Consider the following 14,830-nt stretch of genomic DNA (forward strand, 5'->3'; position numbering starts at 1 on the left):
TTACATTTTCTTTTATCATATTTATTTATTTATTTTTTAAATTATTAGGATGTAATGGAGAACTTTCTTTCATCCCGAGTAGGTTGAACCTCAATTTTGGGTATGAGATGCTTGGGGGGGTTTGGCAAAAATAATGGATGTTGAAACTTTTTTTCAACCCACTTATCTCTCAACATCATAATATACACTATGCATACACACCACACATGCTTGACCATGATGAAGAAATATGCAACCCTCTTGATAGGGTAGAAACATTAAGTTTCTAGTTAGGTATGTATCATCAAGATTACAAATTTAAGGGGATTTCATCTATGAAATTTCTCTAAAATCTTAAACCAACATTTCACCTCATATAAAATGTGATGACTCCATTAGATATCATTTTTTATATAATATTTTCACATGTTAACACTAGCATTAAATCCTTTTTAAAATAGGTACATTCCTATCATGTGCACACACTCACCCCTTCATGAGTCTTATGCATTTTGTTGTTCCTTTATGTAATTATCCAAAAAAATGGTCAAGTTAAAAAATGTAACCACCCTATGTGGAGAGAATGGAGTGTCTAATACCTTCTCCATTCTCTAACTGAATCTCTTTACATAGATCTTAGGTAGATCATACTCTTTTCCGTGAACAAAAGTCAATACAATGCCATAAAAATGATTTTCTTAAAAATTTAATTCAAGTGCCTATTCACACTGATTTCCAAAAAAGAATGATGAGGACTCCAAACAACATAATATTGAAATTCTATGATAGACATCTCATGTCTATAAAACCAATTGAGCCATGAATCCAAAGTGGATTATAGTTATAAATGCCTTGTTAGGATGTCATATCTTATACATTCTAAAAGAATATTAGTTTTAATTCGTATGTTATTTATAATTATTGTGCTTACATAGGGTTATTGTACTTAATTTTTAAAATAAATAATTATTTTTTTGTTATATTTTTATTTTTATATAAAATAAAATATTTTTATGTCATTTAATTATGATAATTTAGAAACACCCCCTTGTTAAATTGATGATATTAGGTTTACCCCCTTGACTTAAGTCAACCTTTATTTTTCTCGATGATTTAATAGTGAAAGTTTGAATTTTTTTTTCAAATTTATGTATTTTATGAGCGTTCTCACAAAAAAAAAAAAAAAAAAAAAAAACTTCATTATTAAATAATCAAGAAAAAGTAGCTTTGACTTGTGGTCAAAGGGGGTTATCTAATCTTGCATTTTGTGAGGAGATAAATCTAATATCACCAATTTAACAGGTTGTGTTTCTAAAATATCAATTTAATTAATAGACACAAAAAAATATAGTATTTGCCTTAGGAGGTCCTAAAAATATATGGTGATTCATTCTTCATATAAGGACATTTGATCATTTTAATAGAATCCAACAGTCGGAAACAATTGTTTAAAAAATATAATTGCTGATTTTTATATGCAACACTTCTTCAATTCAAAACTCGGTTCGACTTCTCGTCTTGTCCATGGACAAAGTCAAGTTGTCTCGAATGAGTCAACTCATTTTAGACGAGACAAATCATTTAACTCAGTTTATAATGATTGAAATACATAGATTTGAATTAAAATAATTATAATTTTTTTAATAAAATAAGGTAGATAAAAATGTGTTCAGTCATAAATTATTTTTATTTATATAATAAATATTAAATTCTAATTTTAAAAAAAATTATTCTAATGAAAATCTATAAAATCTCAGTTGACTCAGTCGAGATTTTCAAAATATCGTCAAGACATCTTGTTTATCTCACGAGATGATGCAAACGTTGAGACCCTGTGTATCTCTGTATTGTTACTGAACAATGCTAAGATGACTCGGACAAATCAACTCGGTCGCGGATGAGATTAAAAATCATGTAAAACACACTTCTTAGCTTCTTTTTCCAATGTTTGCCATTAGCTATAGAAACTGACTACAATCCCAAACAGTGATTTTGTAACCGAATCCAAAATTTGGGCCAACATCTAATCCTACACTTGACCAATCACCACCACTACAACACAATGGCATGATAGTAATTAAGGTGTAACTTTAAACTGAAGAAAAAGAAAAAAAGAGAGTATATTCTTACCAAATGGACTTACTTTGGAATCCAATAATAAAAAATATGTCTTTTTGGAATTGGATTCCAAATCACTAGCTATAAGAATAATGTAATAGGTTCTCCATAATGTAAATATTCTCGTGATATGTGATGTGTGATCGAGATCAAATTTTAATAAATACACTTATTTTCATGTAATTGGGATTACTTTTAGGGTATTTTAGAAATACTCCCTATAAAATTGGTGATATTAGGTTTATTCCCTTGCAAAATATAAAATTAGGCTTACCCGTTTACCGTAAGTCAAGATTGTGTTTTCTTGATGATTTAACAGTGAAATTTTGATTTTTTTCTTTCAAAATGCTCTTTAAATACTTATATCACTAAATCAAAATTTGAAAAATATCAAAATTCTACTATTAAATCATCAAGAAAAAGTAACATTTGACTTATTGTCAAGGGGGTAAATCTAATATCATAAATTTTAGAGAAGAGTATTTTTAAAATACCCTATTTTTTAATTTTACTTCTACCCTCAAGTTCAAGATTTAAAAGCATATGGAAGTTAAGAAAGAAGAACAAAATGATAAAAGGTAAATAATAATGATTATTACTTTGATTTTTATGTATCGTTGTGGCTTGTTTAGTGCTTTTTATTATTGAGAAATAATCATTTATGGATTTTGTTAACGTGTGCCCTAAGGGCACATGTTAAAATGCAATAAATATGCTTTGGAAATTGAAATTTAAGGGTATTTTGGTAAAAAATAAAATTTTCAAGATCATATTCGATACAAAATCCAATTTTCAAAGTGTATTTATTGCACTTTAGTGTGTGCCATAAGGGCACATGTTAACAAGACTCATCATTTATTTATAGGATTTGTGGAGCAACTATTTTATCAGGATTTGTTGTAGAAGACTAATCACTTTCCTTTTTGGATTCCTTAATATTTAATTTAGAGAGTTTTTATTGGCTTCCCAACTTTTACTTATTATAATTACTATATATCTGATAAAACAGAAGTAAATAAATCAATAGATTTAATTGATAAACAAATAATAACTTAAAAATTATAAAGCAAAGAACTACAAATTAAATAACTAAGGGAAAATAAAATTTTCAAAAAGAATTGAATTAATATGTATTGAATTTTATTTTTGAAGTTCCTTTTATAGATAATTTCATTGTGACAACTTATAATTCTTTTAAAATACTAAAAAATAAATTTTCTAATTTATTTATAACATAATAACAACTTTCTAATCTTTATTATAATTCAATTTGGACATTTCTAAGTACTTTTAATTATAGTATAAAAAAATAAATTTAAAAAATAAAATAAAAAACTTACAAAACAAATTAGAAAGTAACAACAAATAGTATTCCTCAAAGTAATTATGAAATAAAAATCCTAGTATAACTAGAAAAAAAAAAACAAATTCTATTAGAATCAAGAATTGACTTAAGACCTTTTAATTAGGGGGGCGGTTCAAGGGCCATCTGAGAAACCGCCTAAGAAAACTTTCGTTTTTCAAAATAAGGGTTAGAGGTTTTGGATTGAGCTGATTTTTTGCAAGGATGGTCACTATGATGAGAAGATCATCCTCACAAAAAATCAGCTCAATCAGAAACTTGTAAATCCATCAAAAGTGATTTACAAATTAGTGATAAAAAGTGGTAAAAAATCGACGGTCCACATTCTAAATCACTTTTAACGGGGTTAGAAGTTTCAGATTGAGCTGATTTTTTTTTTGGATGATCTTCCCATCATAGAGATCATCCTCACAAAAAATCAGCTCAATCCAAAATTTCTAACCCATATTTTAAAATTTTATTTACCGTCGAAAGTTTTCTTAGACGGTTTCTCAGACGGCCCTTGAACCTGACCCTTTAATTAGAATTGTAGATGTCATACATCAGCCCCCGTTCTTGAAAAGAACTCATTCTCGAGTTCAACACAAATAAACAAATTCTATCATTGGGATGGTAAGGAAAAATGTGCATATCTTTCGATAAGTCCACAATATAAATATTATCGTTGATTTTCTCGAGGATGCAGAGTGGTACCTATTTTCTTTAACTTAGTCTTGTTACAAGTGTCTCATGGAAAATGATCCTTGCTAATTAAGTGAAGTACATGGGAGGGAGATACTTCTCACACTTTCACTATATCAGGGGTGAAAATATAATTAAGATATATGTTTGGGGCTCATTTGTTATAATCAAAATTTGAAGTTGCAACATGAGCTATTTTCCCCATAATCAGAAAGTTTAATAAAAAAAATATTTATGGGAATTTGGGAATTCTGAAGGCAGTCGTTTGAGCACCTCTACATAAAGCCCTAATTTCGAGCTTCAAGTCTTCATTTCCCTCTCTTTTCTTCCTATTCTCTCTGCTCTTCTCTCCACTAAACCTCCAAATTTGAAATCTTTGTTTCTCAAGATTTGCAGATCAGGTTAAGTTCGGATTTCTATCGTCTCGATCTACGTTTCTTCCCATCTGATACAATCTTCAATTCTTTTATTTTTTAGGAGCAATATCAGTTAAAATTTAACTCTTATCTGTCTTCCCAAGGGTTTGTTATTCTAATTAGAACATAGCATTCTTTGATTTACTAGTTTTAATGTGGATCTCGGCAGTTTTGCGGATTAATCTTTCGCAGAGTTGATGTTTATTGTTTCTCTGTAGCAGATATGGTGTTATTTGTACTATTAATGCTGTAGATCAAGTGATTTGAATTTTATTCAGTGAGCTCGAGTAGATGTTGTGTGATCTTTCTTCAATGTTTCTTAAGAATCAAGGGATCCAATTGAAATTGATCTATGAAGATCGGAACTCAAGTTTTTTTCTTTGGTTGTCTTTGAATTCGTGGATTCAATTATGATTCAAGCTGGAAAAAAAAAATTGTGGATTCAATTACGGTTCATTCAGAAAGTATCCTATTTTGATGCAAAAATGGTGATCCAGACAGGCCTTTAAACTTGAACCGATTTATTTTCTGAAATAGAATCCTTTTCTAAGTCATCCTCAAAATATTCAGATCGATGATAAACATTTATGAAAATTATCCTATTTTGATGCAAAAATGGTGATCCAGACAGGCCTTTAAACTTAAACAAATTTATTTTATGAAGGAGAATCCTTTTCTAAGTCCTCCTATTAATGCTGTAGATCAAATGATTTGAATTTTATTCAGTGAATTCGATTAGATGTTGTGTGATCTTTCTTCAATATTTCTTAAGAATCAAGGGATCCAATTGAAACAGCTTGATCTATGAAGATCGGAACTCAAGTTTTTTTTTTTCTTCGGTTGTCTTTGAATTCATGGATTCAATTATGATTCAACCTGGAAATTTAAAAAAAAAATAATAATTGTGGATTCAATTACCGTTCATGCAGAAAGTATCTTATTTTGATGCAAAAATGGTGATCCAGAAAGGCCTTTAAACTTAAACAAATTTATTTTATGAAAGAGAATCCTTTTCTAAGTCATCCTCAAAATATTCAGATCAATGATAAACAGTTACGATTTTTTTAATGACCAATCTCTCTATTTTTTATGTTTTTCGTTAAAGATCTTGTTACAATCATTTTGAGTTGTAAAAATTTATATGTTCTAATGTTTTTTATTATATGCAGATAATTTATTCAAACACATTAGTCTTAGTTGGCAACCATGGACACTGCTGTTGATGCTACAAAGGTATCTTCCGGTGTTCAAATATGTTTCATCTTCGCATGGTCTGCAATCTGTGTATAATAAATTTAGCTATATAGCCATTGCTTTTGGAAAATTTGGTTGACCAATTTACAATTTTCTTCTTCATTTGTGATATGAAGAGGTAGCTTGACTTTCTAGTTAAGCTCCTCAGTGTTTAGCTTGGCACGAGATGTTTGATATGTTGACAGCCACCCTGATGCCATGAAATGACTGCCTTAATATGAGTCTGAAGTACAATTGTAATTTGCATCATGTATATTAGCATATGAAATCTATCCGCCACACAAGTGTTAGAAGGTAAATCTATGCACATTTAACAACAAAAATTAACCCCAAGGTGTTGGCCCAGTGGCAAGCCGACCCTTGATAAGCTCCTCAGGAAGAGTAGGTCAAGTGTTCGAAATCATACGAAGTTAAGAATTTCTTGGGGCTACCCTCCAGGGTCTGGTTGACCCTCGACTCAACCTGTTGAATGTAGGACTTTCCAAGGGGGGCGGTGCATGTGACTGCAGGATTAGTCCCACCCGAAGGGTGGGGATACCCATGGTATCAGAAAACAAAAACAACAAAAATTAAAGTGGAACATCTCTCTTTCATGAATTTTGAGAGCCCAATCCCGTCGGACTTATATTAATGCTTTATCACATGGAATGGATGAAAAGTGGCTTACCAGCTGAATTAAGTGACACGGAGTCTGTTATTATGCTTACCCTTTTGTTCACAACAAGATCTATACATATATATGCCTATTTGCTTGGAAGGTGGGGTTTTTTTTTTTTTTTTTTTTGAGTCCTTGAACAGTCAATGCTTACAATCATATCGTCAATGAGACTGGTTCTTTTTCTTATTTATTTATGGACAGAAAATTTATTAATATAAGAAAAGGAGGTCGAGAGATCTACCTGCAAAGAGAAGAAAAAACGTAAAGCAGAGAAGACAATCCTCGAGCTACTCCTCTAGTGTCTTTAGAAAATATTCGATCCCAAGTAACAAAAAATCCTCAAAGAAAACACCTTTAAATTCCTTGAAGGATTTATGCCAAAAGAAAATAGATCCCATAGCGCTAATGATAAGTTTTTGACATGTACAAAAAAACAGATGTATATGATTGCCTCTCATTTTCAGAAGATCTTGTACACCTAGTTTTAGTTTACTTTCGTGGTTTTACGTTGCCAAATTATTAAAGCTCATCTTCTGTTAGCATCTTTCATGCAATATTTCGCATGAAATTTTCACGCATGGATCTACTTAATGGACCATGGAAAATCTCTTTTTCTTGCTTGTTCTTCGGAGGTGTTACCATATCTAGGCTGACAGACTCCTTTTGCTGCACTGTCTAGGATGTTTTTGCATTTTCGTTGCTTGCCTCTTATTTGACCGCCCCACTTCATGATCACATTTGACTTGTACTTTGTCCAATAGTTCCAATGTTTTTTGGGCGTTTTATGCTTGCTGATGTAAGCCTAACTAATATCCACCACCAAAGGAGCAGCCAAACACTTTAAGGTGTTCAATGAACAAAGAGCCAATCTGTTTTTCTTCTCCTGATTTATTGCACAATAATTAGGAAGTATGTAGAACTGTCCTGACCATTGAAGTCTAGTAGGGCTGTCAATGGATCGGATCATACTCAAAATCCAAAATCTGATCTATTTTGATCCGATAACTTTGGGTCTGGACTGATGATTTAGATTCCAATAAGGATCTGATTGGACAAGGTTCCTATCTGATATCCTATTGGACCAGATCTGGATTGACCATGTCCCGATCCGATAAATGTTAAAAAGTTATATAACTTATATATTTGTTTAAATATATGAAGTTTATTTAGATTTTATACATCAAATTGGGTTTGGTCTGATCCAGATCCAATCTGATTCTTTTTGGATTGGTACCAAATTGACCTGATCCGGTCCGAAACCGATCCATTGACAGCCCTAAAGTCTAGAACATGTTTTGGTCCTTTCTAGAGATGGTCTCTGAATTCCAGAGCCAAGAAAGAGGCTGTAGTGCTATACTGCTATTATTTTTTTATAGTGCTATTATCGTGTAGATATGAAACATCCACGCCACTTAGAAGTTGTAAAATCTGAGTGATCACTTCAGTTTAAGCAGTCACATGGACTAGCAAAATGCTGTACTAGACTATGATGTATTCATGCTGTTAACTCGCTGTTGTAAGGCTTAATACCTTCCTAATTGCAAGTTTGAACAACTAGTTTCCCAAATTTAGGTATATGTGAACGTTTATTGCAAAAATATATTGAATTATTGATAGATAACCAAATAAATGTGGCTATGGCTCTATGAGAATAACAAAAATGTTTTGAAGGGAATCATGCATGACACCTTTATTAGGATATTTGTCCATTATCTGATATATTAAGTATCAGGCTTGCATCTTGATTTTGTCCTTTATCTGTTTTTTTTCCCTGAAGGATGTGAGCAGAAGTTTGTTGAACGAGAAGAAGGTCAAAGTTGTTTTTGTACTCGGTGAGCATTTAAGTATTCTGAGCGTAGTTATAATTCACTCTGCAACTAATCATATGTCGTTCAGTCTCTGCGTGTACATGTTACAATATCTTCTCACAAACTAAGCTTCTATTATAACTCAACTTATACTATTACCACTATAACACTGGTTGTTATTGTAGATGATATTTTAATGAACATGATTCCTTCCCAGTCCCTTGTGTTTGTCGACAGTGGTTTACAAATTTAATGACATGAAAGAATGTATTATGTTGTCTGAGCCTCACCCACGATGCTAAATTGCTATCCATCACAGTTCAAAATTATGACCAGTTCTGACTTGAATCACCTAATTGATTGAAACTACTATATATATGCATATATAGGGTCAGGTTCAACAGCAAATAACGTAGCAAAGTGTTTTGTCCTATATGGGCTGATTTATCGTGAGGATGATCTCTATGGTGAGGAGATTATCCTCACAAAAAATCAGCCCATTCTGAAACTTCTAACCGCAGTTTACAAGTTGAAGAATCGTGGACTCCCAATTTTTACCGTTAATATGTAAACCACTTTTGATGATCCTGGTTATGATTACATTTGAACAGGTGGTCCAGGCAGTGGAAAGGGTACCCAATGTACATATATTGTCCAACACTTTGGGTTCACCCATCTCAGTGCTGGTGATCTTCTTCGAGCAGAGATTAAATCTGGTTCTGAAAATGGGTACTATAGCAATGCATTATTTCTGTAATTTTTTCCGATTCATCCATGTTACATACACAATGGTTGTGGTTAGCTTCTTTTGCAACACGGGAAACTGTGATCACTTCTGATCACTGATATCTGTTGGACAACAATACAAAAAGTTATAGATGACTTATAGTTAAAAGTTTGTAATTGTTGAGTTTAGTCCCACATCGGACACTCATTGCCTTGTCTCTCTCTCTCTCTCTCCTTATAAGCTTCTGGGCGTCTCCACTCATTGCCAATTGGTTTTGAGTTGGAGCCCCAAATTTATCATGGTATCAGAGCATGCCTTTCTCTCCTCCACGTCACCCAGTTCACATCTTCACGTGCTTTGGTCCAATCCGGCCCACACGTGCAGAGGGGTGTTGAGTTTAGTACCACATCGGACACTCATTGCCTTGTCTCTCTCCTTATAAGCTCTTGGGCGTCTCCACTCATTGCCATTTGGTTTTGAGTTGGACCCCCAGATTTATCAGTACTAAACCTACTTAGATGAATTCATCCAACATATATAAGGTCAGATATCATTATATGAGAAGTGTTCAAGTGGAGGGCCTCCCACTTGAGGCATCCAACATTGGATGGCTCGGCTGAAACTTAAAAGATAGATGATCCTACTTCCTAACTAACCATCATCAACAAAGCCTTATCCAAAAAATCGGGTTAGCCTAAAAGAAACTTGTCTCTCTGTTCGATTCTTCCCCCTATTCATGTTTCATACCACTCATAGATCTGCATCTTGGCAAGTTGGTGATGTTGATGCCCTTATTCAAGTATTCGTCCTTTTTTTGACTTTGCAACTGGAAGTTATTTCCTTCATTAACAATTTCGATTTTCATTAAATGTTGCTCTAGCTGTACATAATACTGATTTTGAAACTGTTGGTCTCTAAATGTTTTGGATATTTTTGCAGTACCATGATCCAGAATATGATGAACGAAGGAAAGATTGTCCCTCCAGAGGTTACAATTAGACTTCTCCAACGGGCAATGCTTGAAAGTGATAACGACAAATTCCTTATCGATGGATTCCCCCGTAACGAAGAAAACCGATCTGCTTTCGAGAAAGTTGTAAGCCAACTGTCATGAATTCACAATTTAACACTTAATCTGGATCCCATAGTAGCTCCATATTTATGAAAGAGAAGTGCGACAAATGGAATGGCTAATTTTGATTCATGATCATTATCCATCATTCACAGTGCCTTATCCCAACCACCGTTAGACTCAGCAACATGAATCGTTTCGCTGTTCATCTATAATTATGAGTTCTTCTAATTAATATTTTGTGGATAATTCTGGATTATCTGGCAGACGGGAATTGTTCCAGAGTTTGTGCTGTTTTTCGATTGTCCTGAAGAGGAGATGGAGAGGCGCCTTTTGAATAGGAACCAAGTTAGGCAAACAAAACTTTTTTCTTTTTTACTACTTTAGTCACAATGTGTTCTTGATAGCTTCAGTCATCTTTCGATTTTCCCCATTTTTTAAAATTTTTTGTGGTTGATTTATTCTTCTTTTCTGGGGAGTGAAGGGAAGAGAAGATGATAACATTGAGACAATAAGGAAACGGTTCAAGGTTTTTATGGAATCCAGTCTCCCTGTGATTGAGTATTATGCTTCGAAGGGAAAGGTTCGAAAGGTAATTTCTTGTTTACATGTCCTTCTTCACTAAGTTATGTATGTTTTGATTTCAACTACTAACTGGTATTGCTTCTTGTCAGATTGATGCTGGAAAGCCTATTGAAGAGGTCTGTGAGGAAGTCAACAAAGTTTTCTCTACTCATGGAAAGGTCTCCTTCGTGCCAATCCCTTGACTAACATTCATGAAGCCATAATCGAAGAGAAATTATATTGCCTCACCAACCTTTTTTTTAACACACCAAACAATGAAATTAAATTCCTTATTGATATCATCCATACATCCACAAAAGGTAACTACTGGTCCACAACACATTCATTGGTTTATATTTATTAAAATTTACAATCATGAATCCAAGTTTGGATTTCTCAAATGTTCAAATTCAATGTTATCCTCATTATTTGATGCTTTGTGGGTTCATCTTCTTTCTTACTAGGTAGGGCATTGAGGTTATGTTTCGTTTTTCCCGATTTAATTGCAATTTTTTTCTATTAACTCGCAGGAGTTGGTGACTATGGTCCCAGTACAGAAAACACGGTGTTGGGGATTATGAATTGTGGTATCCTGTAAGCTATAAAAAGTTCAAAACAGACTTGAACCTAATTATCTGAATCTCCAATGACAAATTTATAATACTACCTTGACTTGTTGACCAACCAATCCAGAATATAAACTTTCCACGTACACAATTAACTGAATATACTCTCTTTCTTGTTTGTTTTGATTCTGCAGGTTGCATAGATATCACAACTGCACCCATGATGCCAAGAATAACCTGGATTGAGGTAACACATAATTCACAACTTTGAGAATTCTTTAAAACTAATGATATACTTTGCTTACATGCATACAAATATAAATATGTTGATTTGCACAGGTAGCTTTGTTCTTGTGTAGAACTGATAAACATTACTCCGAGCTTTACTTCAATGGCTAATAAAGTTTCTTTAAAAACAGAAAATGGGATATCTTTTTGATGAAGGTGCTAAGAATTTCACTGAAAAATAGGGCAAGTTTGAGGTACCTCTATAGGTTTTTATGAAAATTAGAGGAACCCCTATAGGTTTTCAAACTGTTGATGTACACCCCCCACCCACCCTTGACTTTGATCTTTCAAGAGAGATTAACAAAAACTGACCAAAGTGCCCCTTGTCTTTACTCTCTTTTAGTTAGGTTCGACTGTGAAGGTGCTGTTTTGATCCCAGGTCTGGTATTACCACTACCATCGTACATTGGCACCTTCAATGTCTTGCCAAAGACAACCCCACCCTAAAATACAGTAGTTGTCAACAACAACAACAAAGCCAAAGCTTTTATCCCAAGGCTATTCCAGAGCTAACTCCTGTTATGGAAAATGGATTCATATTTAGGAACCTCAAGATTTCCTCCTTCAAACCCTTATTTTTTGGCACAAGGTTTTAGACTAGGATATTTCAGTCATTTTCTTGAAGGGCATATCTTCATTTTGAAAATGGAGGATTATGTTGGAATTACCACAAGATGCTCTTAAATATTTTCTTATTTAGTTTATCAGCTGAGGTTTGGGTATATCTGAAAGTTCCATATTTTGTTACCTTTGTTGCTGGTTAGTTATTCTTTTAGTTGTTTTACTAGAGTTTTTTTTTTTTCTTTTAAATTTTCCTCAAAAGTTACTGAACCAGCCTTTTTTTTTTAAAAATTTTTAAAATTTTTTTAATATGAAAAATTCCCTTTTACCCAATTTTGTAGTTATTTATTTTGACCAAAAATGGCCATACATCAAATAACTGATTCCGCAAAAACAAATTTTCTTATATATGGATGTTTTTAAAAATATTTTACCAACTTTTACTAGTGCCACACCAACTGTGTGCAATTCTTTGGTGATTTTATGTAGGAATTGGTGTGGCATTAGTAAAAGTTGGCATATATATATATATATAAATGGTTCAATAATTTTCCCTATGAAATTCTATCTTTCTCCTGAGAATTTGTGATTTGAATCTTGTTTAATATAAAGCTTTAGACGATGAGATGGGTTTTGATGTTGATTTTGCAGGTGTTGGGGGTTTACTTGAGTCTTGTGCTAATATATAATACACATATAATGTTACTAGAGAGAACGTGTGTTTCCATGCCAGCATACATCTCTCTCTACTTATTATATAAGAAAGTTGTAGTTGATGTTAATGAAGCTCATGCCGTTGTATGATTATCATTGTGCTTCAATGTTCTTAATAATTAGTAGTAATTGTGGGTTATTTATTTAATCTGTCCAATTAAATAATAGAGCTAATATTGGCACTCCCAACTTTTTCTTATTACACCTCAATTAAAGATTAAAACACACCCTTCAAACATTACAAAGGTTTGGATCAAATTACAATTTCAACATTACAAAACATAATAACACTTGTTCAAACAATCTCAGCGGTTGTCCACAATTATGATTGGGCTCAATAAATCCTACATCCAAAAATAGAAATCTTACCAAAAAAAAAAAAAAAAACCCTGAGAAAGCTTCTATTGGCACCCAATCTTTCTTTATTTTTAATTGGGGTGTAATAAGTAAAAGTTGTGGGGTGCTAATAGCAGCCTTAAAAAAAATGCTGAAAATAGTCACAGAAGTGAATCAAGAAGTGTCACAGTATCAGTCCAAGGAGAACTTGTTTTGGAAACTCATTGATTTTCTTTTCATGTGACTAAATTATGTGTTAAAATTGTAAAATGTAATTGTATAAAATGATATTTTATGATTGAACATTTACTAATTAAATTTTACTTAAAAAAAAGTAATTATAATATTTAAATATAAATACATGTTTTTAATATGTTTGAAAATGATTTTTCATATGAGACCAGATGTTTCGGATGAGTTAACTTCGTCTCGATGGTAATGCCTGATTTTTTTGCATCAAAAATATAATTTAAAATCTTATTCAATAATCTGTCTGATTTTAGACTATTGTCCATGCCATAATTAGCAATTCGGTGGATGGGAAAAAAACGGTACGGAAATAAATCGGGTATCATTTGAAATAGTGATGCACCGGTTTGTTCTAAAATTTGGCAAAAAAAACGTAGGACGGTAAAAATACGATGTAGAAATAGTTCGAGAATGATTTGGATCCAACAATTTATAAAACTTTCAAAATTTCGGATATATATAACATATGATATGACCTGACAATTTTAAGTTATTAATCAAATTATCAATATTTAAATTAAAAATACCTTACGTAAAAAAATAAACAATCCACAATCACATTTATCTAATAAAATATATATTTGCAATTAAAGATTGAGTTTTAATTTATCTAATAATCAATGTAAATAAAAAAATAAAATATGATATACTAATTAATGCCAAAATCATCATGTTCCATGACTTAATTAAATTAAAAAAAAATTCTTGTCGTTTCTAAAAAGTTATTAATGTAAAGTAGACAAATTTTACTGGACAACAGACGTTTAACAAGTAAACTCCACGATGGGTCAGTAGGGGCAATTTTTAACTTAGGATTTTTTTCCCCTTCTCTTGAGTCTTGAGTTTTGAAGTGAGAACAGGGAAATACAACGTATTTTAATAAAGTACTTACGAAATATATGTACAAATCACGATTTAATCGTAGGGATTCAAAGATTCACGAATTAATTTAAATCTTTAAATTCAATGATAGTTTTGATCGGAAAGAGTAATACATGTCTAATTCATGAATCAATCGCAAATTTATTAATTATGGTCCATGCAAAAGATCAAGTGTTCCAAAGTACGGATCGTCTTTGAAGATTTCGATTTTAGGTAACAGTATTGTTGCACAAAAAATGTACTGGCTTGGCGGTTATTTCTTGTTGGGATTTGCATATTGTTTAACTACTCATAAGATTTCCCCCCCCCCCCCCCCCCCCCCAAAGTCCAATAAAAAACTTGACCAACTTATTCAGTTATATATAATCTTTTTTTTTTGTGTTGAGAAAATAATAATATTATTGATTTTAAGGGTATGAAAACTATTTATTTATTTATAAATATATCTAAAAGTGATCGATTTTATTCCACTTGTTCCTTGACACCGACAACAAAATAAACAAAGCCCTACAAGCCAGAGGGGCAGGCTTTCCATTGGAACTAAAGCACACACTAACGAGATGAAAATTAATAAGAGTGTTAATGTACCACAGC

At 32.3% G+C, this 14,830-nt stretch overlaps 1 protein-coding gene across 2 annotated transcripts; it reads left to right on the forward strand.

The window, feature by feature from the left end:
• Positions 1-4,361: 4,361 nt before the first annotated feature.
• Positions 4,362-12,862, forward strand: LOC147391438 (UMP-CMP kinase 3-like). Of its 2 annotated transcripts, none has more exons than XM_086458910.1 (11): positions 4,362-4,542; positions 5,727-5,790; positions 8,247-8,301; positions 8,889-9,006; positions 9,944-10,100; positions 10,344-10,424; positions 10,561-10,668; positions 10,751-10,960; positions 11,171-11,234; positions 11,401-11,453; positions 12,707-12,862. In XM_086458910.1, the coding sequence occupies exons 2-8, from the start codon at positions 5,764-5,766 to the stop codon at positions 10,841-10,843; spliced, it is 639 nt and encodes a 212-aa protein (XP_086315036.1). In that variant the 5' UTR covers positions 4,362-4,542; positions 5,727-5,763; the 3' UTR covers positions 10,844-10,960; positions 11,171-11,234; positions 11,401-11,453; positions 12,707-12,862. The 2 variants fall into 2 exon arrangements, with proteins under 2 accessions (XP_086315036.1, XP_086315035.1); XM_086458909.1 differs by having other exon boundaries at positions 10,751-10,819.
• The last annotated feature ends 1,968 nt before the right edge of the window (positions 12,863-14,830 follow it).

Source organism: Akebia trifoliata, chromosome 11 (assembly GCF_017979445.1).
Source record: "Akebia trifoliata isolate Shusen 1 chromosome 11, ASM1797944v1, whole genome shotgun sequence".
In the NCBI taxonomy this organism is placed as follows: domain Eukaryota; kingdom Viridiplantae; phylum Streptophyta; class Magnoliopsida; order Ranunculales; family Lardizabalaceae; genus Akebia; species Akebia trifoliata.